This window comes from Saccopteryx bilineata, chromosome 2 (assembly GCF_036850765.1).
Source record: "Saccopteryx bilineata isolate mSacBil1 chromosome 2, mSacBil1_pri_phased_curated, whole genome shotgun sequence".
NCBI classification, from domain to species: Eukaryota; Metazoa; Chordata; class Mammalia; order Chiroptera; family Emballonuridae; genus Saccopteryx; species Saccopteryx bilineata.
Window position 1 is genome coordinate 39,759,670 of NC_089491.1, and position 26,732 is coordinate 39,786,401.

Below are 26,732 nucleotides of genomic sequence, written 5' to 3' on the forward strand. Positions count from 1 at the left end.
ATATTAGCCAACTGGATCCAACAATATATGGAAAAAATCATATACCATGATCAAGTGGGATTTATTCTGGGGAGGCAAGGTTGGTACAATACTCGCAAATTAGTCAATGTGATTTATCACATAAACAAAAGTAAGGAGAAAAACCACATGATAGTTTCAATAGATGCAGAAAGAGCATTTGATAAAATCCAGCACCCGTTCATGATCAAAACTCTCAGCAAAGTGGGAATACAGGGAACGTACCTCAACATGATAAAAGCCATCTGTGATAAACTCACAGCCAACATCATACTCAGTAGGCAAAAATTAAAAGCAATCCCCTTAAGATCAGGAACAAGGCAGGGATGCCCCCTTTCACCACTCTTATTCAACATAGTCCTGGAAGTCCTAGCCACAGCAATGAGACAAGAAGAAGAAATAAAAGGCATTCAAATTGGAAAAGAAGAAGTAAAACTATCATTATTTGCAGATGATATGATATTGTATATAGAATAACCCTAAAGTCTCAGTCAAAAAACTACTGGACCTGATAAATGAATTCAGCAAGGTGGCAAGATATAAAATTAATACTCAGAAATCAGAGGCATTTTTATATAACAACAATGAACAGTCAGAAAGAGAAATTAAGGAAACAATCCCCTTCACTATTACAACCAAAAAAATAAAGTACCTAGGAGTAAATTGAGCCAAGGAGACTAAAAACTTTTATTCAGAAGATTATAAAACATTGATAAAAGAAATTAAGGAAGATACAAACAAGTGGAAGCATATACTGTGCTCATGGTTAGGAAGAATAAACATCATTAAAATGTACATATTACCCAAAGCAATCTATAAATTCAATGCAATACCAATTAAAATAACAATGACATACTTCAAAGATATAGAACACATATTCCAAAAATTTATATGGAACCAAAAAAGAACACGAATAGCCTCAGCAATCTTAAAAACGAAGAACAAAGTGGGAGGTATCACTCTTCCTGATATTAAGTTATACTACAAGGCCATTGTACTCAAAACAGCCTGGTACTGGCATAAGAACAGGCATATAGGTCAATGGAACAAAACAGAGAACCCAGAAATAAATCCACAGCTCTATGGACAACTGATATTTGAGAAAGGAGGTAAGGAAATACAATGGAGTAAAGACGGCCTCTTTAATAAATGGTATTAGGAAAATTGGACAGCTACCTGCAAAAAAATGAGACTAGACCACCAACTTACACCATTTACAAAAATAAACTCAAAGTGGATAGAAGACTTAAATGTAAGTCGTGAAACCATAAGCATCTTAGAAGAAAACATAGGCAGTAAGCTCTCTGACCTCTCTTGCAGTGATATATTTGCCAATTTATCTCCACGGGGAAGTGAAATAAAGACAGGATAAACAAATGGGACTATATCAAACTAAAAAGCTTTTGCACAACTAAAGACAATAAGAACAGAATAAAAAGACAAACTACACAATGGGAGAACATATTTGACAATACATCTGATAAGGGATTAATAACCAAACTTTATAAAGAACTTGTAACTCTTAATACTAGGAAGACAAACAATCCAATCCAAAAATGGGCAAAAGAAATGAATAGATTCCTCTCCAAAGAGGACATACAGATGGCCAATAGGCATGATAAAATGCTCAACATCACTAATTATTAGAGAAATGCAAATTAAAACCACAATGAGATATCACCTCACACCAGTCAGAATGGTGCTCATCAACAAAACAACAGAGTAAGTTTTGGCAAGGATGTGGAGAAAAGGGAACCCTCCTGCACTGCTGGTGGGATTACAGACTGGTGCAGCTTCTGTGGAAAACAGTGTGGAGATTCCTCAAAAAATTGAAAATCAAACTGCCTTTTGACCCAGCTATCCCACTTTTAGGAATATACCCAAGAACACCATGGAACTGCTCCAAAAGGAGAAATGCACCCCCATGTTTGTGGCAGCATTATTCACAATAGTGAAGATCTGAAAACAACTCAATTGTCCGTCAGAGGACGAGTGGATTAAAAAGCTTTGGCACATATATACTATGGAATACTACTCAGCCATACAAAATGATGACATCGGATCATTTACAATAACATGAATGGACCTTGATAACATTATACGGAGTGAAATAAGTAAATCAGAAAAAACTAAGAACTATATGAATTCATACATAGATGCGACATAAAAATGAGACTCGGAGACATGGACAAGAATGTGATGGTAATGGGGAGGGGTTTGGGGGGGGAGGATAGGTTGAGGAAGGGGAGAGGGGGTGGGGGATGGGGAAGGGCACAAAGAAAACCAGATAGAAGGTGACAGAAGACAGTTTGACTTTGGGTGAGGGGTATGCAGTATAATCAAATGTCAAAATAAGCTGGAGAAGTTTTCTCAACATATGTACCCTGGTTTATCAATGTCACTGCATTAAATTTAATAATAATTAAAAAACAAAAAAAATAATTACCGTCTTGCTTGGGAAGGGGCTTTGTTATGCTAATGTGTGCTTGAGGAAGGTTTTTCACGCCAAGAAAAGTTTGTGTAGAAGAAGGAGAAGAAGAAAAAGCCAAGATGGCAGGGTGCTGAAGGAGAAACCAGTTTGTGCAGAGAGGAGAAGGGAGAAGGTGTGCAGATAGGGAACCAGAGGTGACTGAACTGGTGGGGTCCTTTGATTATAGGAAAACCTTGCTGTGTCAGTAGCTTTGTGAGCGCTGAATGAGTGGATTTTGGAGTCCTGTGTGCTTTTTCTTGCCTGCCGTGTGGGAGGCTAGAATAAAGAAATGGCCTACCAGTTTTTGGTTCCGCAATTTCTTTTCTATCTGAATCTAATGGAAACCTGCACATGTCTGGCTGTGATGGCTGCGACTACTTGTTTCCACACAGAAAGGATCATATACAAAGCCAAACCTGGATTCTGACTTGTGAAGAAAAGCCTGTTTAAGTCTGGGTTTGATTTTCAGGAATACTTTCCATGAAGCCCTCATGCTGCCTACAATGATATGTCTCCACACCTTATTTAGGATGTAGAGGACAGCAATTTAGGGAAATAGGGGTATCTTATAAGAGTTCATAGAAGGTTCCTAGGCAGTCCTGCTATTCAGAAGACCTGCACCTAATAGCCAGAGGAATTAGCTATAATTAAATAGGAAAAGGAGGATGAAGTTTCTTATAGTGGCTTCTAGAAGGAACAGGGCTTGTTTTGGGGAAGATGATTTAGTTTATTTTGTGACTTTGATTGCTTCATTTGCCTTTATTCTCTATTTCAAACCCCAGGACATTTAATCCTGCAGACTATTCAGATTCTTCATCTGTAGATGGGTGTGGGACCAAACCCGTAGTTTGGGAAGCTGCTCAGAATGGTGCATATGAGGGAAGTGGTAAGTGTCTATTCTTATCAGAGAGTTAATATGCATAAAAAGATGACACCAAAGTGTGCTGATGGAGAATAATGAAAAACAGCCTGCTGTCCTACCTCTGAGACTACTACTATTAGCTTGTTCTTACACTTTCAAGGTCTCTCATTTATAAATTTCATTGATGATTTTTTCTTTTCTGAACTCTAAGAAAGAGGTTGTAATCAGTCTGTGCAAGTCTGCACAAATCAAAATTCAAATCTCAGTGTGTTGGCCTGACCTGTGGTGGCGCAGTGGGATAAAGCGTCGACCTGGAACACTGAGGTCGCCGGTTCGAAACCTTGGGCTTGCCTGGTCAAGGCACATATGGGAGTTGATGCTTCCTGCTCCTCCCCCTTCTCTCTCTCTCTGTCTCTCTCTCTCCTCTCTCTCTAAAAAAAATCAATAAATAAAATATTAAAAAAAAAAAAAAGAAGTTTAAAAAAAAACAAATCTCAGTGTGTAAATGACCTTTTAAATTTTTTATTTTTATTTTTTTCATTTAGGTTTGCTATTCAATATTTGTTTTAGGTATACTGCACAGTGGTTAGACATTTATATGACTTACGAAGTGATCGCCGTGATAAGTCTAGGGACCCCCTGTCAGTGTGTCAGGGATTGATAGAATTTCTTTTCTTAGATCTTGGCCAGTTGGCTCAGCTGTAGAGCATCCACCTGGCATGTGGAAGTCCCGGGTTCTATTCCCAGTCAGGACACACAGGAGAAGTGACCATCTGCTTCTCTCTCTCTCTCTCTCTCTCTCTCTCTCTCTCTGTCTTTCTCTTTCTCTTCCCCTCCACAGCCATGGCTTGAATGGTTCTAGCAAAGTTGGCCCAGGCGCCGTGGATGGCTCCATGACCTCGCCTCAAGTGCTAAAAGAGCTTGGTTGTTGAGGAACAGAGCAGTGGCCCAGATGGGTAGGTAGAAGCCTTGCCAGGAGGATCCTAGTTGGCGTGCATGTGTGGAGTCTGTCTCTGCCTCCCTGCTCTCATTTAATAAAAAAGAAAATTCGTTCTTTTTTGTTTTTTTTTAAAGAAAGGCATTCTTTATTTTTATTATTTTTTTAAAATTGATTTTTAGATAGAAGAGAGAATGAGAGAGAGAGAAGAAAGCGTGGGGAGAAGTGAAAAGCATCAACTTGTAGTATAATTGCTTCCCATATGTGCTTTGACCAGGCAAGCCCAGGGTTTCCAACCTGCAACCTTAGGTCGATGCTTTATCCGTTGCGCCATCACAGGTCAGGCCTTATAGAATTTCTTAGAAGTTGTATTACTGAAAGGAGTTAGCCTTTCTAATGGTTGACACTAAAATTTGGCCAGATAAAGTGGTAGATAATAGGTTTTGAACAACAGTTGTTTCTGCAGGTTTTTCTGTATCCTGCTTTTTTTTATTCTTTTTGGAAATTCATGGGTAGATATTTGTTAATTGGGTATATTTATTTATTAGAGCTCTTTGGAGGATTTGTTCATGATAATAATGACTACAATTGTATTTATGAAGACTTAAATTGACACTGCTGTATAACAATAATCCCGGTTAAAAAGAGAAACAAAAACCTGACCAGGTGGTGGTGCAGTGGATGGAGCATTGGACTGGGATGCAGAGGACCCAGGTTCGAGACCTTGAGGTCACCAGCTTGAGTATGGGCTCATTCAGCTTGAGCATGGAGTAGCTGACTTCAGTGTGGGATCATAGACATGACCCCATGGTTACTGGTTTGAGCCTAAAGGTTGCTGGCTTGAAACCCAAGGTCGCTGGCTTGAGTTCAAAGGTTGCTGGCTTGAGCAAGGGGCCACTCGCTCTGCTGTAGCCCCCTAGTCAAGGGACATATGAGAAAGCAATCAATGAACAACTAAAGAGCCACAAGGAAGAATTAGTGCTTCTCATCTCTCTCTGTTTCTATCTGTCTGCCCCTATCTGTCCCTCTCTCTGTCAGAAATAAATAAATAAATAAGATAGTGCATCACAGAAGCATAATAATGAACTAGAAATCAAAGATAATGTAAAAATGATCAACAAAAGTTACAAACGGTAATTCAAAGACTAGGAAAATTGATAAACTTATTGTGAGGCTGATCAAAGGAAGGAGAAGAGCATAAATAATTGGTTGTAGGAATGAGGAAAGGAATGTTGATATAATTATTACCGATATTAAAAGAGCATAGAAAAATACTTTATGTCAATACATTTTGTGCTACCATTTGAAATTATGTTAACCACACTCATCAACACAGATGTAAAGTCTTAAGCCAAAATACTGGAAACTCAGATATAAAAAGGATACTATACACCATGGCCATGTTAAATTTATACCTTGAATCTTAAATTAAAAATCAGTCAACTCCTAGATATATATTAAAGATAATAGGAGACTTAGGTTCACACAAATGTTCATCGAAGCATAACTAATAATAGTTAAAAATAAAAACCAAATGTTTTTTAGTGGATAAATGGATAAGTGATATGTCTGTCATCCATACAATGGAATATTCATTCTGCCTTAAAAAAGGGAATGAAGTGCTGATACATACTACAGCATGGATGGACCTTGAAAACATGATGCTGAATGAAAGGAGCCACTCGTAAAGGACCAAATATTTTATAGTATATAATTTCATTTATGTGAAATGTCCAGATTAGGCAAAACACTTAGAGACAAAGTAGATTGGCGCTTGCCAACAGCGGGGAACCTTTGGGAAAACTAGGTACTGACTACTAATGAGTTCAAGATTACTTTTTGGAATGATGGAAATATTCTGGAATAGATCATCATGACAGTTGCACAATTTATGAATATACAAGAAACTATTTAATTGTATATTTTAAATAAGGATGGATTTAAAGGTATAGCTCAATAAGAAAAATGAGTTTTATGCATCCATTTACCAGAATAAAAGAGAGTATTTATATTTTAACGTGACAGAATCCAACATTAATCCTGATTTATTTATTTTTAAGTGAGAGAGACAGAGAGAGGGACAGATAGGAAGGGAGAGATGAGAAGCATCAATTCTTCATTGTGGCACCTTAGTTCATTGATTGCTTTCTCATATGTGTGTTGACCTGGGGGGCTACAGCAGACTGTGACCCCTTGCTCAGGCCAGCGACCATGGGGTCATGTGTAAGGTCCCATGCTCAGTCTGGAGACCCTGGGCTCAAGCTGGTGAGCCTGTGCCCAAGCTGGCAACCTCAGGATTTTGAATTTGGGTCCTTAGCATCCCAGGCTGACGCTATATCCACAGCACTACTGCCTGGTCAGGCAAAGGGACTTTTAAAATATATACAGAATATATAAAGAACTCTGACAACTCATTAATAGAAAAATAACCCAACAAAACAAATGAATAATTAAAAATGAATAAAAACCAGTTTTTTTGTGTTAATGGTTAGTGGTATGTTAAGTACATTGCAAATGTACGTAATGCTAATGAATTCTACACTTCAAAAGGGTTAACACAATACAATTGATGTAATTTATTTTTTTTATCATGATAAAATTACGTAGACCTATACACACATTGTTATCTATGCTAAAATTTTGGCTATTATATTGGACTGTAATTATGGAGGATACTGGGTGAAAGATAACTTCTTGTGATCTATAATTATTTCAGAATAAAAATGAGCAAATAATTTGAACAGATGTTTCACAAAGGAAAATATCTGGATGGCAAATAAGCACACAAAAACATTCTTATCTTTATTGGCCACTGGGGAAATACAAATGAAAACCACAATGGGTTCCCACCATTCATTCATTTAAAAATAGCTTTAAAAGAAAACTTACAATACCAAGTGTTAGTGAAAATGGCTGAATACCTCAAATTCAAATTCCTGACACTGAAAGCATACTTTGATTTTTTCTTTTTAGGGAGAGAAGACAGGAAAGGAGAGAGATGAGAAGCATCAACTTGTAGTTGAGGCACTTTAGTTGTTCATTGATTGTGTTTTGACTTCTTCTTATTTGTGTTTTGACTGAGGGGCTCCAGCTGAGCCAGTGACCCCTTGCTTAAGCCAGCGACCTTTGGGCTCAAGTGTGCAACCCTGGAATCATGTCTATGACCCCATGCTCATGCCAGCAACCTTGGGGTTTTGAACCTGGGACCTCAGTGTCCCAGGTCGATGCTCTACCCACTGCATCACTACTGGTCAGGCATAAAAGCATACATTTAACATGCAATCTGACAATCCCAACCCTAGGTTTTTATTGAAGAGGAATGAAACCACATCCACACAAATACCGGCACGTGACATGTATAGGGGTTTTATTCACAATCACTGATTTTTTTTAAAATTTATTATTTATTCATTTTAGAGAGGAGAGAGAGGGGGGGAGAGGGAGAGAGAGAGATAGAGAGAGAGAGAGAGAGAGACGGGGGGAGGAGCTGGAAGCATCAACTCCCATATGTGCCTTGACCAGGCAAGCCCAGGGTTTTGAACCGGGGACCTCAGCATTTCCAGGTCGACACTTTATCCACTGCGCCACCACAGGTCAGGCCTCACAATCACTGATTTTTAAATCGTATGTTGAAGTTGAATTAGTTGATTAATGGCTTTTTTTCTTATTCCCTCTTCTACATCCTGTCTTCTGTTTCCCTTCTCTCTTTTTACTCCTTCCCTTCAGTTTCATTTAGAGTAGCAGATTTCTTGCTGAAAAACATTTGGATATGCAAATTGTGTTTGATGTAGAATATAATTAAAGGATGTCTGCTCAGCTGATGGGGTGCTGTTTATTTATTTAGAGGTCTCAGAGAATGAGTAATATTGTCTAGTCCAGCCCTCAATCCTACAGGTTTAGAAACATGACTCTTGACAGTATAATAAATCTATTCCTTAGAGTCGTACTGACATTAGCAAAATAGAAAGACTGAAGGATAGCCAGAATGCTTACTTATAAATTTACTAAAAACAATATACCTGTTAAATAGTTTAGAATGCTTTTTTTGACAAGTGGGAAGGGAGCTTGGTCAACCTAAGAATGAGAAATGGGTAGTTGGTGCAGACTGAATGTTCTAGGGCCATCTGGCTAATAAGATTCATACTTGAGCCCTGGCCGGTTGGCTCAGCGGTAGAGCGTCGGCCTAGCGTGCGGAGGACCCGGGTTCGATTCCCGGCCAGGGCACATAGGAGAAGCGCCCATTTGCTTCTCCACCCCTCCGCCGCGCTTTCCTCTCTGTCTCTCTCTTCCCCTCCCGCAGCCGAGGCTCCATTGGAGCAAAGATGGCCCGGGCGCTGGGGATGGCTCTGTGGCCTCTGCCTCAGGCGCTAGAGTGGCTCTGGTCGCAATATGGCGACGCCCAGGATGGGCAGAGCATCGCCCCCTGGGGGGCAGAGCACCGCCCCTGGTGGGCGTGCCGGGTGGATCCCGGTCGGGCGCATGCGGGAGTCTGTCTGACTGTCTCTCCCTGTTTCCAGCTTCAGAAAAATGAAAAAAAAAAAAAAAAAAAAAAAAGATTCATACTTGAGTCACAGTAGCCTGTCACAATGTGAATACAGTACGTTTTCCCTTTCCTTGGAGCACCATACTTACTGAGCTTTGATACTTTACTTTCTCTTGCTGACCAGTTTGTCTTCTGATGAATACCTTAATTGTTTTGGTCATTAAAACCTTTTATTTTACATTGATTTGCAGAACTGGCATCAAATGCTCAAAATGTAGCTCAGGATCTGCCAAACAAAAATTCTTATGGACAAAAAGGTATGAATGTTTTGTTTTAAAATTTTTCTTAGTTAAGAATTTTATTAATTACTTACAGATATATTACATTACAGATAAATGTTTGTAATCTGTAATTTTACAACTACTTGATAAAATAATTATCAGCTTTTGATTATGGAAGTGTTTTTTAGATTGGCCTTTAAGGCACTACAGATTTTTCTATCATTTTATTTCTCCTACATGACTGTCTTATATGTGCTTTTGACAGAGGACCAACATCAAGTTAAATTGAAGATGAAACATAACATCTCAAAGTTATTAAACTGAAAATAAATTAATGTCATTGATGTTTTCAGATGTTTAAGATATAGGTCTATAAGCCTGTAATTGGAACCACACTTGTCTTCTGCCTGCTTGTATTATCATTTCTTTTTTTTGTGTGTGTGACAGAGAGAGACAGGAGGGAGAGAGATTAGAAACATCAATTCTTCGTTGTGGCACTTTAGTTGTTCATTGATTAGTTTCTCATATGTGCCTTAAGCAGGGGTGGGAGAGGTGGTACAGCAGAGTGAATGACCCCTTGCTCAAGCCAGTGACCTGAGGATTTTGAACCTGGGTCCTCTGTGTCCCAGTCCGACACTCTTATCCACTGCACCACCGAGTTCTTTTTCTTTCTTTTTTTTTAATGGATTTTATTTTATTTTATTATTATTTTTATTTTTTGTATTTTTCTGAAGTTGGAAATGGGGAGGCAGTCAGACAGACCCATGCATGCGACCGACTGGGATCCACCCGGCACACCCACCATGGGGTGATGCTCTGCCCATCTGGGGCATCACTCTGCTGCAACCAGAGCCATTCTAGCGCCTGAGGCAGAGGCCACAGAGCCATCCTCAGTGCCCAGGCCATCTCCGCTCCAATGGAGCCCTGGCTGCGGGAGGGGAAGAGAGAGACAGAGAGGAAGGAGAGGGGGAGGGGTGGAGAAGCAGATGGGCGCTTCTCCTATGTGCCCTGGCCGGTGATTGAACCTGAGACTCCCGCACGCCAGGCCAATGCTCTACCACTGAGCCAACCGGCCAGGGCCTATAGATTTTATTTATTCATTTTGTGGGAGGAAGAGAGAGAAAAGAGGGGGAGCAAGAAGTTTCAACTCCCATATGTGCGTTGACCGGGCAATCCCAGGGTTTTGAACTGGCCGCCTTAGTATTCCAGGTTGATGCTTTACTGTACCACAGGTCAGGTGGTCTTCTGTCTGCTTTTCAGTGTACTCAGATTCTCACCCTATTCTTCATATCTAAATTTGTATTTTAATTTTCATACACTTAGAAAGTGACTAAGATAGGAGGGAGAGTTGGAAAAGGGTATGGGGGCATAAATGGTAATGGACAGACTTGACTTGGGGTAGTGAACATATAATATGGAGTACAGAAATGTGTTGTAGAATTAGGCACCTGAAACCTGTGTAATTCAGTTAACCTATATCATCCAATAAATTCAACAAAAAGGAAAAAAAATGACTAAGATGATAATTTTTTTTTTTTTTTACAGGGACAGAGAGAGAGTCAGATAGAGGGATAGATAGGGACAAACAGGAACGGAGAGAGATGAGAAGCATCAATCATCAGTTTTTCGTTGTGACACCGTAGTTGTTCATTGATTGCTTTCTCATATGTGCCATGACCGCAGGCCTTCAGCAGACTGAGTAAACACACACACACACACACACACACACACACACCCCCGCTCGAGCCGGTGACCTTGGGTCCATGCTAGTGAGCTTTTTGCTCAAGCCAGATAAGCCTGCGCTCAAGCTGGCAACCCCAGGGTCACGAACCTGGGTCCTTCCGCATCCCAGTCGGACGCTCTATCCACTGTGCCACCGCCTGGTCAGGCTAAGATGATAAATTTTATGTTACAAGTATTTTATCACAACTTAAGCTTTTTTAGAAAAAAAGTATTTTTTAAACTTTAGGAGCTTTTACCATTTTATGTATAGGTTTTTAAAATGTCTCAGCATTTCTCTCCCATGGAATGTCACTTCTTTATAGATCTGTCCAGGTATATTCTAGCATTCATGTTTTTTGCTGTGCTTCACCTAACTCCATATACTTTCTCTTATCATTTTAGCTTTCATTAGCATCTTTGTACTCCAAATCTCCAATGTATTAATCAGCTTCATGTAATTTATCATTCAGTAATATACTACCTTCATCACTCATTAAATTTATAATTGTTTTTCCTATGAGATGACTTTCATTCTAGGCATCATGCTTAACTCGTAGGCTTCTTCTTCTTCTTTTTCTTTTTTTTAAATTTTTTATTGATTTTAGAGAGAGGAAAGGAGATAGACAGGAACATCAGTCTGTTCCTGTATGTGCCATGACTGGGGATTGAACCTGCAACCTCTGTACTTTGGGATGATGCTCTCTAACCTACTGAGCTATCTGGCCAGGGCTGACTTGTAGGCTTTTAACCCAGTATTGGTTGGTTAATGATTGATGATGAGGGGGTCCTAAGTAAAATTCCACCATAATGGTTTCATATTAATATTTTAGATGTGTTGAAAATGAAAGTTTTAGCAATGAATTTTGAGGCTTTGAAATTGTCTTCAGTCTTAATTAGAATATTTCTAAAACTCATTACGTCAAACTTCAGCTTTTTATAGAGTTTGTCAATCTTTAAATTAGAATATACTGTCTTCTGTCATTAATTTGATAACATGGTCATAGAGTAGGTTGGATGGAGGTGACACCAAGAACACGATGTATTGAGTATCTTTGAAATTAGCTCAGTTGTGAGCTTTTAAAACTACACATGTGCTTGGAGAAAAGTCTGGAAGGAAATACATAAAAAAGGATTGGAGATTATGTATTAGTACTTGGAAGGAAGTCACATTGTGGAAGGAAGATAATAATGAAGGACAGGTGAGTGGCTTACCTTAGATTTATTTAGCTTTGTGTACAGTGTGCTAAGAGTCCTGTGTGGGTGGGTACCTATAGACATGGTTCCAGTACTCATTTTCAGCAGGGGCTAATTTTATCTTGTGTTTTTTCACTGTTAATTCTTTCTACTTTTAAGAAAATATTAATTCAAAGAGATGTTATGAATTTTATGGCATTTTTGAAGAAATTATGGAAACCATTTAAAGATATGATGAGTGAGTCAAAACAAAGGATCAGATTGCCATTTCAAGTATTGAAATCTTTGTCTAGCCTTACTATTACAGTTAACCCTTGAACAACACAAAGGTTAGAGGTGCCAACTTTCTTCCACGTATGTAGATTCCAGCTGTGGGTTGAAATAGACTTGGCTGTTGAACAATATGGGTTTGAATTGCACAAGTCCACTTATATGCATTGTTCAAGGGTTAAAGGATATATGTAATTCAAAAGCACAGAAGAGCAGGGAATGCACCTTCCTATGTTTTTCCTTCCTGTAATGCGTTTGCCTTGTGATCCCCAATAATAAATAAGGTCTTAAGTGATATGGCTAGGTTTCTCACACTATGGGTCATGTATTCAAGTTTGAAACATCTCCTTTTTAATACCCACACAGTAGCATGTCTTAGGTAGTATTGTACCGGGAGCCATGCTATATAAGTCCATAGATTCTACAGTTGTTTGCCATACCAATCCTAAATTAGAGACATCCTGTTGAAAACATTCTACTTTTTAAATTTTTTATTTTTTAAGGGAGAGGAGAGAGAGAGAAAGGAGCAGGAAGCATCAACTTATAGTAGTTGCTTCTCATATGCGCCCTGGCCCAGCAAGCTGGGAGCTTTGAACTGGTGACCTCATCATTCCAGGTCAGCACTTTATCCACTGCGCCATCACAGGTCAGGGGAAAGCATTCTGAAAAGGACTCTTCCTAGGAAACACCACCATTTTACTTATGAGGTAGTTGCTTATTAGGTAATTGACATGATTCCAAGACAGTTAAATCTGGTCATCTGTCTTTTTTTTTTCCTCAGGAATGTGTTCCTCCTCCTCTTTCTCCTTCCCATACACAAACCTCATTTAAAGTCAGATGCTCATTTCTTCCAATTAAAGGAACTGACGTCATTTACAATCCCACTTTCTGAGGGTGGTTATAGTAAATATTTTGCTATAATATAGCATTTTCTTTTGAAACCATTTTCTCTGGTTGTATGTATGCTCGTAGGCTTTAACATAGTGGACCTCTACTATGGGATCTTAGTACTAAAGACAGCATTTTTGAGTATCCGTACTTTTCTTTAAATCACTTAAGTAGATGATTGTTCTTTAGGAACTATTTGAGCACATCCTGTGTATGTATTGTTCAGCAGTTGTAGCTCCAGACTTCATGTGAGCAGCTTTGCTGGAGACCAATGAGGAAACCATACAGTGGAGCTATTACCTTATAAAAAATATTCTTCGGTAAATATAATTCAGTAATTTACCTAAAAGGGTCCAGGGAAGACTTGCCTTTATTGAATTTTTTTTCTATAAGGAATGATCTCATTGTTTAATATGTATATTTGTGATGTGCCCATACTCTGTTACTCATGGCAGAATTGCCTGGATATTATCTACACTGAAGCAGAATCAATTTTAGATGCTTCTTTGAGTTCATGTGAATAGTACCTAGCTAAATTGCATTTGAAAACATGATGAATTTTATTGAGAGTCGATTAAGATCTTCATATTTCTTGGATTGAAGACTAAATTGTTAATAAGATACATGATATATCTTGTGCAGTAAATAATAGAGACTCATTTGGAACAAGACAATATTTGACTTTGTATTGTAAACTGTGATTGTTATCAACAGGGGCCTGGAAGAATTCTGTGGAAGAGTGGACAACAGAAGACTGGACTGAAGATGTAAGTATTTAGTATCAGATTAGACCTATCTTCTGGTTTCTAGTAGGAGCATGCATTTTTTGCAGAAAGCCTGAGAGACCTTATGGTTGGCTGTTCATGGCTCCTTTTCAGAGGTCTGTGATTACCATGTGGTTTTCTTTTTTTGTTTTTTTTTCTTTTTTTAGCAGATAGAAGGAAGTTGGTGTTTTGAGATTTTTAAGAAACTTGATTTAAGCCTGGCCAGGTAGCTTAGTTTGTTGGTTAGAGTGTCATCCCAGTGCTTTAAGGTTGAGGGTTCAATCCTGGGTTAAGACATGTATAAGAATTAACCAAAGCATTCATAAATAAGTGGAACAACAAATCAGTGTTTCTCTCTCTTTCACTCTTCCTCCCTCCCTCTCTGTAAAATCAGTAAGTAAAAACAAACAAATGTAAAGAGTTTTTTGATTTCTTTGTTTTTTTAATAGAGACAGAGAATCAGAGAGAGGGACTAACAGACAGGAAGGAAGAGAGATGAGAAGCATGAATTCTTCGTTGCAGCTCCTTAGTTGTTCATTGATTGCTTTCTCATATGTGCCTTGACTGAGGGGCTACAGCAGAGGGAATGACCCCTTGCTCAAGCCAGTGACCTTGGGCTTCAAGCCAGTGACATTTGGGCTCAAACCAGCGACCCTGGAGTCATGTCTATGATACCACACTCAAGCCAGTGACCCCTTGCTCAAGCTGGTGAGTCCGTGCCCAAGCCGGATGTGCCTGTGCTCAAGCTGGTGACCTTGGAGTTTCAAACCTGGTCCTCCACATCCTAGTTCGATGCTCTATCCACTGTGCCATCATCTGGTCAGGCTGAAACTTGGTTTTAAAGCGTCTACCTAAAGATTACTAGGTGTTAAGTAGGACTGAAATCATTATTTAGTTTACCTGTGTTTTGTTTGACCTGATAACCAATTGATGCTACTGTCCTGGCCTATGAACTATTTCTTATTCTTTATTATACTTTCATTAAAGGAGAGAATCTATGTTTGGGTCACAGTTGAAATTAATCTGAATAATTCTGGTTCTGGACCTAACTTCTTCCCCTTTTGACTAGTAGTGGCTCTGGTTTTGGTATTCATTTATTCCACATTTTTTAATATACTATACTCGCTTCTGAGTAGTATTAATCTCTAAGCTCTGGGTTTAGCATAAGATATTCTCTGATTAAAAAATTATTTAGCTCGAAAAAGAAAAAGTATCTTAACTAACTAACTATATACTATATTTTGTACCATTTTTCTGTTTGATTCTCAAGGTCCAGAACAGATGTATATAAATGATAGTTACAGCAGACATTAAGAGGGAGAGAATAAAAGGGTTTTAAGTATTGACCTTCAAAATTACATAAATGATCCGGACTTTGAGATTTGGGGTTTTGTTATTGTTTATTTGTTTGTTTTTGTGGCAGAGAGTCAGAGACAGGGACAGATAGACAGGAGGGGAGAGAGATGAGAAACATCAATTCTTCATTGCAGCACCTTAGTTGTTCATTGATTGATTTCTCATATATGCCTTGACTGGGGGGCTACAGCAGACCAAGTGACCCCTTGGTCGAGCCAGCAACCTTGGGCTCAAGCTGGTGAGCCTTGCTCAAACCGGATGAGCACACGCTCAAGCTGGTGACCTCGGGGTCTCGAACCTGGGTCCTCTGTGTCCCAGTCCGACTCTCTATCCACTGTGCCACCACCTGGTCAGGCTATTTTTTTGTTTTTTGAAATTATTTCCCCCCCCCTTTCCCATTTTATATTAAAATATATTTAAATGGTGCTTTTATTTAACATCACATCACTATGCTTGGGGTTTTTTGTTTTTAGCAGTATTATATCTGGCTTGTTAGGGAGTGAGTTGTGTAGGACATGAAGAAGGAGGAGAATAGATATGTTCATTTGATTGGAATTTAGGAGATTTAGGATGTATAGAGGCTTATTTCAAACAAAGCCATTCTACTTTTAAATGTTTTTGTGTTACTAGAATTTTTGATAATTTAGTTGGGAGAAAAAAATGTTCCTAGGCCTACAAGCTTTTCCTTTATTTGTCTATTGTCTGGGCCATAGGCAAGTTAGAAAAATAGCAGGGTATTAGTAGGCAAAAGAAGTCTATTCAGACCTAGCTGGATTGACATGTTGACATTGGATGGGGCATCTTTCCTTTTGAGCCTCCTGTTTTCATCTATATAATGAGTATCATCATAATTATCCTGTTTAACTTAACAGGGTTTTTCTTTGGGTCAGATGAGGTCTTATGATGAAAGTTAGCTAAGAAGCAGTTTAGATGTACCTTCTGCTGCATAGACCATATTGTATCACAATATGATTTATAATTAGTGAAAAGATTTAGTGTAGAGAATTTGGCCATCTTTTCTCAGGAATTACCAAAAAAAATCTGAAAGTTTTCTGAGATGTTACTAGGTAATTTACCTTGAACTTAATATTTTGAAGGCTTTAGATCTATTCTATCATTGCTTTTCATTGAAAAAAAGAATTATACCTTTATTGCTTCTCTTTTCTTTATTTAATCTGTAAGATTCCTTAAGGCAAAATGGACTGTTTGGGACTCCTAAGATATATGATCTTCGAACAGGGTTCAGCACGAGAGCCCTTGTTGAAATAGTAATCAATTCAGCACTTTTTGTTTTTACAGAAAGTTCATATTTACACTCTGTTCTGCCTCTGCCTAAATATTAATGTCTCAGATATTCTCTGATTAAAAAATTATTTAGCTCAAAAAAGAAAAAATAACTAGCCTTATACTATATTTTGTACCATTTTTCTGTTTGATTCTCAAGGTCCAGAACAGATGTATGTAAATGATAGTTACATACTATCATACAAGTGAGATTTTATACAGCATGTCAGAGTTCTGAGACATTTAAATTGATAAGAATTAGTGGTCTTTGAATAACATTATTAGTTTCTTTTTTTTTTTTAAGACTTTATTTATTCATTTTAGAGAGAAGGGGGGGGAGGAGCAGGAAGCATCATCTCCCATATGTGCCCTGACCAGGTAAGCCCAGGGGTTTAGACCAGTGACCTCAGTGTTCCAGGTAGACACTTGACTGTGCCCCCACAAGTCAGGCACATTAGTTTCTTCTATTATTAGATCAACATTTATTTATCCACCTTTAAAGCCCATTCCCCACTTTGCAAATGTAAAAAAGAACCTACTTTTCAATAATGTCAATTGAGTTTCAAAAATTTTGTCCTGTGTGCCTTGAAAGTTCATTAAAACAATATGCATGAATGACAGAATGATTATGTTGAGTGAAGAAATACAAAAAAAGATTGCATATTTTAAAATTCTACTTAAAATTCTAAAAAATACAACCTGTTATATATTGTGACAGAAAACACATTGCTTGTTGCCTGGTCATGGAGGTGAATGGTGGGAGGGATTGATTACCAAGGGATAGGAGCAAACTTTTTGGGTAACAGGTATATTCACTGTCTTGGTTTGGTGATGTGTTCACAGGAGTACACATACGACAGAACTCTTTATATTTCAGGTTGGATATTTGCGTTTATGTGTCATAGCTCTATAAAATTATTTTTATTAAAACAGTATGGCAACCTATGACTTAATAAAAAAGGAATAGTTGTTATTAATAAACAAAATAACTAAAACCATCTGTCAATGGGGAAAGAAAATGTCAATTATTTTGCCTTTTCAAATTTCCCACTCCTTTTTTGGCATTTACAGTGACATCAGTGATGGTTTTATTGATATTCTCATTTTGTACGTTAAATAATGAGAACAAGGACTTTATCCCTGATCTGACTTGAGTTCACTGTGTTGTTTCCCTGATATAAAATCCTTATTGTGGGCTTATCAATCTGAAATTACCTTCACTTTAAGAAAATTACTTGGCCCTGGCTGGTAGGATCGGTGGATGAGTGTCATCCCGATGCGCTGAGGTCACTGGTTTGATCCCCAGTCAGAGCACATGTGAGGAATAACCAGTGAGTACACTACCAAATGGAACAACTAAGTGGAACAATGAGTTGTTTCTTTCTCTCATCCCCACCACTCTCAACTCAATGGAAAATTAAAAAAAAAATTACTTGTCATGATCATCTGTGTATTTCCTTTCTTTTAGACTACCTTTTGGGCAAACGAACAATAATGAAAGTACTGGTGACTAAAGATTGTTAGGAACTTGATACATTTTTGGTTTAATGTTTTATAAAATAAGATTAAAAGATTTGTTTCATCCCTTTCATACAGCTTTCTGAAACAAAGGTCTTCACTGCCTCTTCTGTTCCACCAGAGAATCATATCACACCCGGGAAAAGGTAAACACTTTTTGCTATCTTTTTTTGTTTGTTTGTTTGTTTTTACAGAGACAGGGAGTCAAAGAGAGGGATAGACAGGAACGGAGATGAGAAGCATCAATCATTAGTTTTTCGTTGCGACACCTTAGTTGTTCATTGATTGCTTTCTCATATGTGCCTTGACCACGGGCCTTCAGCAGATCGAGTAACCCCTTGCTTGAGCCAGCGACCTTGGGTCCAAGCTGGTGAGCTTTTGCTCGAACCAGATGAGCCCGTGCTCAAGCTGGCGACCTCGGGGTCTCAAACCTGGGTCCTCGGCATCCCAGTCCAACGCTCTATCCACTGCATCACCGCCTGGTCAGGTACTATCTTTTGTTTTTTATAATTGAAATTTCTTACCTAGGAAAATCATTTTGGTTTTTGGGTTTCTTTATTATTTTTACCTTTTCTTGAATCTGTTTTTTTTCCCTTTCTGTCAGAGACTTTCTTTTATTCAAACCCACCTGGTGAGCTGACAGACCCTCTATCTTTTCCTACTTTGTTGTACCCACTGATGAATTTAAATAGCAGTTATGTTTGTGGCTTACCATATGTGGCAGAGGTTATATTAAACCTACGTAATAGTTCCCTTGCCCCTTTTTATTTACAAGCAAAAGTTTATTTAGAAAGTCAGAGGTAGAAGTGAGCTGTGGAGGAATTGAGCCAGCTGGGCAGTGTGGGCTCAGGGAAAAAGTTAAAGAGGCAAAAGAAGGGCTGTTGGAGCTTAGGAGAATGAAATCCAAAGAAAACACAGTTGGGTGATAAAGAAGGGATTTGTAATCCACAGAGAGCTCTCCCTAGGGAAATAAAGGCATGGGGAAAGGCTAGACAGTGCTTAAGAGAAAAAAAGAGCCCACCATACTTGTCTGACCAGGCAGTGGCGCAGTGGATAGAGCATCGGACTGGGATGTGGAGGACCAGGTTTGAAGCCCCATGGTTGCCGGCTTGAGCATGGGATTGCTGGCTTGAATGTGGGATCATAGACATGACCCCATGGTCACTGGCTTGAGCCCAAGGTTGCTGGCTGAGCAAGGGGTCACTCGCTCTGCTGTATCCCCCCAGTCAAGGCACATATGAGAAAGCAATCAATGAACAACTAAGGAGCCACAACGAAGAATTGATGCTTCTCATCTCTTTTCCTTCTTGTCTGTCTTTCCCCTTCTCTGACTCTGACTCTGTCTCTGTCACACAAACACAGCAAAAAGAGCACACCATTTTTTTTATTTGTTTTTATTTATTGATTTTACAGAGAGAGGAAAGGGAGGGGAGAGTGAGAAGTATCAACTCATAGTTGCTTCACTTTAGTTGTTCATTGATTGCTCATCACACGTGTCTTGGTTTTGTATGCCCAAGGTTTCAAACCGACAACCTCAGCATTCCATGTGGGCCCTCTTATCTACTGTGCCAGCATAGGCCAGGGTCTTTTTCTTTCTTTTTTTTAAAGATTTTATTTATTGATTTTTAGAAAGAAGAGAGGAGGGGGTGGGGAGATGCTGGAAGCATCAACTAGTAGTAATTGCTTCTTGTATGTGCCTTGACCTGGTAAGCCTAGTGTTTTGCATTGGCAATATCAGCATTCCAGATTGACGCTTGATCCGCTGCACCACTGCAGGTCAGGCCTAGGCCAGGTTCTTTTATTTACTTATGTAAACACAGTTTTTTGAGAGATGAACTTAATATAAAATATTCTTTAGTTCTTCATATAATACCATTTATGTAGATCTCCTCAGACTACTACAAACCTCATTTTTTATGGATTCTAGTTTTAATCTAATAGTCTCATAGATTATAGAAAAGGAAGGAGGTTTGGGGTAATAGAAATGTGGTTAGAGTGTATATAGAACTGAATCACTGAAAAGCATTTATTTAAATCCTAGTTTTCACATTAACTCTAAAAACTTGATGATTGTTTCCCATCCAAGTACTAACCAGGCCCGACCCTGCTTAGCTTCCGAGATCAGACGAGATTGGGCGTGTTCAGGGTGGTATGGCCGTAGACGATGATTGTTTCAAAGTCCAGTGAACTAGCAAGATGACAGCCTTGATATATATGACACTTAAGGATTGAAGGCCATTTTGAATTTTAACATGCTTGTTCTCCTGCTGTATGAGCTGGCTGTAAGACTTTGTTGCAGGGAAATAAAAATGATCAAAGACTATCTCTTGGAATATATTTTGTGAATCGCTCAGAATTTCTTGTTAAATGGATATGTTTTTTTATTGTACTTATTACTCAATGAATTTGATAGGTTCATTTTCATCTTTTAAAAAAATATAAAGACACTTTTCATGGTTAGTTTTGAGAAGCAAGTGCTGTACTATTTTTCATGCATATTATCAATCTTTTGGAAATAGAACTTGCTCTGTTTTTTGTAGTAATGTAACTTTTAGGGAATGAGTCATATGTAATATAATTATCTTGGGTGTGTTTCCCCAAAGTATACCACAAGCCAGAATGTTACCTTTGGATCCACAGACTTCATTTTGGTTATGGGAATGTTTGAGTGGTAGTGCATGGGTACAGGGACTCAGTCCCAGGAACTTGGTTCTGTTCAGGAGTGAGTCTTAAATTATTTCACCTCTTAGAATCTGCCTCACTGTCATGATGAAAGTTTTTGTTAGAAGAACTGACTGGAAACTGGCCTTTGCAAGGGTTTAATGGAACAGATTATCATGTTGGGTAATTCTGTGCATCTTGCACGTTCTGTAGAGAAGAGGTAGTAGCTCACTCACATTTCAGGTAGTCTATCTATCTGGAAGATCATTTCTTCCTTATGCTTTCAGGTTTTTAGGCGATGGTTCTCAAATTGGAATAATCGTCTTTCTTGGGGTATCACAGAGTTATAGTTAGTAGAGTATTTGTTATATATTGTGCATTTTTTTCCTGAATAAGAGAGAAAATTCAATGAGATTTATACAAACCTTAAATATATTACTGGGTAGAATTCAGAACTACAGGAACATTTATGATGACTGTGAAACTGCTTGATTGGTCTCCTATGGCTGTGGTCCTCCTCCCCTCCCCCCCCCCCCCCCATATATGGATTCACTGTCCTTAAGGAAAGTTTAAGACACTGGTTCCATATAATAAAAGGAGGAAAGGAGCAAAATATCTTAAAGGAAACCAGCCAAACTTCAGAAAATTGTTTTAAGTTTGTTCAGTTGCTCTGCATTTTCAAATCAGTTGTCACTGTCTCATTTCTGTGGAAATATCTCAATACACCTTTTCATTTTTCTTCTCTGCAAAGCCCTTCCTCAGTCTCTGTGGCTTCATATGTGCATGGTTTTTTTTGTTTGTTTTGTTTTGTTTTTGGTGATTGATGTCCTTTTGGCTTCTGCTAATCTTCAGTTTCCAAATGTTTTTCTCACTTAAGTAATTTCTTGGCATGAATTTTTTATATTGATTTACTGCTAAAATTCATTTGTTGGTAAGATTTTATTATGACTTGTTCCTCATTTGATTTTTGTCTGCTTAGCGTTGATCTGGTAGCGTTGCTCCAGAAGCCTGTTCCTCCCAATCAAGCTTCAGAAGTCAACTCTTTTGAAACTTCCCAACAGCAGGGCTTTGGCCAAGCCCTTGTCTTCACAAATTCTCAGCACAACAATCAGATGGCACCAGGGACTGGCAGCTCCACTGCTGTCAATTCCTATTCTCCTCAGAGTCTGGTAACTCACTTTTATTTCAGTATGAAATTTCAAGGAATGTACCCATGAGCAAATGTATTCTAGAAGACACATGCTTATAACTATTTTCTAAGTATAAAAACTTCTATAGTACATTTCAGTCCAGAAAACAATGATGTGTTCATTTCCAAGCACATATCTGATGATTCAATGTGGAATTCAACTGATCTGAGTTTTCTGGACCAATATTTTCAGTTAGAATCACTCGGGCATCCTTCTTATTAATGATTTTCTTCTTGGATTCTTGGATTTTTTTTCAAAGTCTGTCTCTATACTTACGATATTAAAATTTTTTTTTCTTTTTTGTATTTTTCTGAAGCCGGAAATGGGGAGAGACAGTTAGACAGACTCCCGCATGCGCCCAACTGGGAGCCACCCGGCACGCCCACCAGGGGCAACGCTCTGCCCCTCCGGGGCATTGCTCTGCCGCGACCAGAGACACTCTAGCGCCTGGGGCAGAGGCCAAGGAGCCATCCCCAGCGCCCAGGCCATCTTTGCTCCAATGGAGCCTTGGCTGCAGGAGGGGAAGAGAGAGACAGAGAGGAAGGGGTGGGGTGGAGAAGCAAATGGGCGTTTCTCCTATGTGCCCTGGCCAGGAATCGAACCCGGGTCCCCCGCACGCCAGGCCGACGCTCTACCGCTGAGCCAACCGGCCAGGGCACGATGTTAAAATTTTTATTTTTCTAGTTTACTTAAGTGCAAATGTTTCTCAGTATTGGCTTGCTAAAATCACGCAAAACCAGTTCTTTTCAATTCTGCCTAGGTGCTTGTATTTTTTTTCTATTTTTGTTTTTGTTATTTCATAAACTTTTTAAAAAATATTTTATTTATTGATTTTAGAGAGAGGAAAGAGAGAGAGAAAGGGGCGAAGAATGGGAAGCATCAGCTTGTAGTTGCTTCTTGTATGGGCCTTGACTGGGTAAGCCCGGGGATTTTAACTGGTGACCTCAGCATTCCAGGTAGACACTCCATCCACTGGGCCACCACAGGTCAGGCTAAACTTCTTTTTTTTTTTTTTTTTTTTTAAGATTTTATTTATTCATTTTAGAGAGGAGGGAAAGAGAGAGAGAGAGAGAAGGGGGGAGGAGCAGGAAGCATCAACTCCCATATGTGCCTTGACCAGGCAAGCCCAGGGTTTTGAACCGGCAACCTCAGCATTTCCAGGTTGACGCTTTATCCACTGCGCCACCACAGGTCAGGCCAGGCTAAACTTCTTAAAAGTCAATGTTATGTTTTAAAGACTTAGAATTTGGATAAGCTTTCGTTGAAACTGTGTTGTCTGCTGCTATATATATGACTGACTTCTCATGAAAAGTAAGTTCCCATCAGAAAGAACTTAACGAATTGTTAGTGAAGGATGTGAAGATAGGCTGAGGGAAGTAGAGAAGCTTAGAGCATAGAATGTAAAGGAATGTGGCTGCAGTGTGGGGAAGTGAAGTCCCCAGCCAACTATAGGCAGTTGTGAGTTGGCAGAGGGGAGGTTGGAAGGACTGTAATGTAGATCCACAGCTTTCACTAATGAGTTATTTTGATTCATTTTTGCTGTGTTTTATATGAAATCTATGGTGAATAAACAGAATTTATTATAAATATTTCTTTCTTACTCAAGGAAATGGAATTGAGAAATGCTTTGCTGGCGCTAGTCATTAACACAGTGATTTCCTTGTGTTATAAAGCTCACAGAAAGTGATAAATCATTTGATAAAATTAGCTGATGCAGGATAGAGGCAGGAAAATAATGAAAAATAGAAGCATCTGAGAAGCCTTCACTGGACAGGTGGGCACGAGCTGGGTTTTGACAGATTCGTAGCAATGAAAAAGGTGTAATGGGCAGCATGAGCCAAGAATCTGGAGTAATGATAAGTAATGTTAGCACAAATGTTCTATCTAATAGGAGTAGATTCTGTGATTGATAGGTAATAACTACTCGTAACCTAAGGTTTGCTTACATTGGAGAATTTGGATTTCCTTAGACCAACTAGGATACTCTGCCTTTGGATATTGGTGACAAATAATTATTTCAACTTTATAGATCTGATCTCTTCAAGGAATGCAAATCATTTCTGTTTTTGATCTTTTAGGTGGTTTTGAAAGTTCTGATTTTTTGTTTTGTTTTTGTTTTTCCCATTGATTTGAGGACGGTAGGGAAGGGAGAAAGAGAGAGAGAGAGAGAGAGAGAGAGAAGCATCAATTCATTGTTCCACTTATTCCATTTAGTTGTGCTCTCGTTGGTTGTTTCTTGCATCTTTCCTGACTGGGGATCAAACCCATGACCTTGGTGTGTGGGGATGACACTCGACACTCGATCCATTGAACCCCCTAGCCACAGCCTTCAAAGTTCTTTTTAATGAAGAACTTGTATTTTCAAAAACTTAATGATTTTGATGAAGTAAAAATACAGTTGATCTGCTATTATCTTCTCTAGGTGTATGTGTTCATTTTCCTGAGACCTTGATATCTGACTTGCTGTGATTAGATAGGGAAGGTGTAACGTCTTTTGTGTGCTTGCTTGTAGAACATATTTGGTATTCTTAGTCATATAAACAATTACAAATAAACACAGCAGTGTCTAGCGTATTTGCTTAGTACACAAAGACCTCCTGCATTTAATCTTGCAGGCCTCGTGGCTGATCTTTTCTGTGATCAAACCTATTCTAATCATTAAAAATGATAACAGTTCTACATATTAAGAAAACACTAAGCCCTGGCCTCTTGACTCAGTGGTAGAGCGTCAACCTGGTGTGTGGAAGTCCCGGGTTCGATTTCCAGCCAGGGCACACAGGAGAAGCACCCATTTGCTTCTCCACTCTTCACCCTCTCCTTTCTATCTCTCTCTTCCCCTCCTGCAACCAAGGCTCCACTGGAGCAAGCTGGCCTGGGCACTGAGAATGGCTCCATGACCTCTGCCTCAGGCCCTAGAATGGCTCCAGTTGCAACAAGCAGTGCCCCAGATGGGCAGATCATCACACCCTAGTGGGCTTGCCAGGTGGATCCTGGTCAGGCACATGTGGGAGTCTATCTCTCTGCCTTCTTGCTTCTCACTTCAGAAAAAAACAAAAAACACTGTGTTTTGTGTTTGTCATTTAGTTCCTGGCATTTCTCCTTAGTTAAAAAAAAATAGTATTTTTTTGTGAATTTGTGACATCACTTTTTTAAAATATCAATTTCTTAAAATTCAAGACATATATTTCCCTTCTCTTTAATCTCATATCAGAATCAAGAAGGATTGCTGGATTTAGTCAGATCTTGTTGCACAGTCATATTTCCATGTAGTATTTACTCATACGAGTTTTACTATATAGTTCATATTTTCTGGATTCTAGTTTTTAAAATCCTTGTTTTAAAACCTGGGGTAGAAATTCTGTATTGTTTAGGATTTCTGCTTTCTTTTCCTTTAAAGTCATCCGTCCTTGGTTCAGGATTTGGAGAGCTTGCGCCTTCAAAAATGACAAACATCACCAGCTCTCAGATTTTGGACCAGATGAAACCTCCGAGTTTGGGCCAGTTTACCACCACCCCGAGTTCACAGCAGAATATTATGAGCCCCCCCACAACCACTTCTTCCTGGGACCTCAAGCCCTCAGTAGCCCAGTCCTCAGTCCTTAGCCATTTTGGTAAGTACACATTTTCTGTGGTGTTTCACCCCTAAACATTAGCAGAGGCTGTTGACTTGTAACACTAATGTGGAATTAGTCCAGAGATTTTTTTTTTAAGTAAATATTTGCAAAGTTGAATTAAATCTGTCAGCTTTGTACTGTAGAAATAAATACCTGCATTCATTTCTTGTTAATAGTACATACCCCGAAGAGATGTTCAAAAGCATGGTAAAGGCAAGGCATGCAAATATAAGGAAACAAGTTTGAGTAAATGCCTAGTCAGAATTTTCTGAGCTTTATTAGAAAAGGGTGATGACAGAAGGTTGAATGTGGACATTTTAAATCACACCCTCTGGATTACTTTGTCATTCTAACATTTGCATATATTCACCATGCTTTTGTTCAGTCTTGCCATCTGTGGTTTGTAATTTAAAAACACCACATGTAAGTTGAAGGTTTTCTAAATTCTCCCACAGATTTTGTGGGATTATACTACCATTTTCCACCAATACATGTCACATTGTATAAGGAATAGCAGAGGGTTAATTTACAGGTAGGGTGGGTTGTGTGGACTGCTTTATACACTGCTCACAAAAAATAGGGGCTGTTTATTGCTTCATATTTATTTTGAAATATCCCCTAATTTTTGTGAGCAGTATATTTAGGGCATATTGAAACATGGAAGCATGTTTCTGTATTGAATGAAATGGTTTACTGTTATGAAAGTACCTAAGGCTATTCCCAGTTTGGAGGTGATGCCTACCAAGGAAATTCATTAGAGACTCAGTGCCCAAGATTTTTATCAGGGAGCTGGTTATATAGGGCACCCTCTGCCTAGTACACACCAAAATTCAGATTCTTAGAAGGGGAAAGCAAGTGTTTGATGTAAACCATGTTATACAGATATTCAAGGCACAGCGTCGTCTTTATTGGTTAAAGTATTGTCACTCTTCACTAGAACATACAAAAAATTCTGTTCTCAGACACTGGCCAAGGGCCTATCTTGCAAGCTGACATTTCCAGTGGCAGCCCTGGACCTATGTTAACTTTTTCTGGCACAATGAGTGATGATGAGTTTTTAGATTTGACCATTCCACTCCCATAATTCTTTTTGTAAATGCCTGTAATATGGTCCCAAAATAAATTCATCTGAGATGGGAATATGCTAAGTCATGGGTTGATATACCTTCAAATGGATCTGCTACCTGTTTTTGTAAATACAGTTTTACTGGAACACAGAC

At 38.9% G+C, this 26,732-nt stretch overlaps 1 protein-coding gene and 1 non-coding gene across 9 annotated transcripts in view; both read left to right on the top strand.

Moving 5' to 3' along the window:
- The window catches only part of UBAP2 (ubiquitin associated protein 2), a 130,065-nt gene that overhangs the window by 75,041 nt on the left and 28,292 nt on the right, over positions 1 to 26,732 (top strand). For 4 of the 8 annotated variants that reach the window (XM_066256899.1, XM_066256903.1, XM_066256900.1 and 1 more), the window contains exons 8-13: positions 3,271 to 3,374; positions 9,022 to 9,087; positions 13,840 to 13,892; positions 18,126 to 18,193; positions 21,688 to 21,877; positions 25,296 to 25,509. In XM_066256899.1, the coding sequence (XP_066112996.1) occupies positions 3,271 to 3,374; positions 9,022 to 9,087; positions 13,840 to 13,892; positions 18,126 to 18,193; positions 21,688 to 21,877; positions 25,296 to 25,509 (695 nt within the window). The remainder of the gene's footprint in view (positions 1 to 3,270; positions 3,375 to 9,021; positions 9,088 to 13,839; positions 13,893 to 18,125; positions 18,194 to 21,687; positions 21,878 to 25,295; positions 25,510 to 26,732) is intronic. The other 4 variants (XM_066256901.1, XM_066256902.1, XM_066256906.1 and 1 more) reach the window with 2 other exon arrangements.
- On the top strand, positions 21,996 to 22,078 carry LOC136327608 (small nucleolar RNA SNORD121A). Its single transcript, XR_010729792.1, has one exon. It is a non-coding gene; the product is annotated as a small nucleolar RNA SNORD121A (small nucleolar RNA).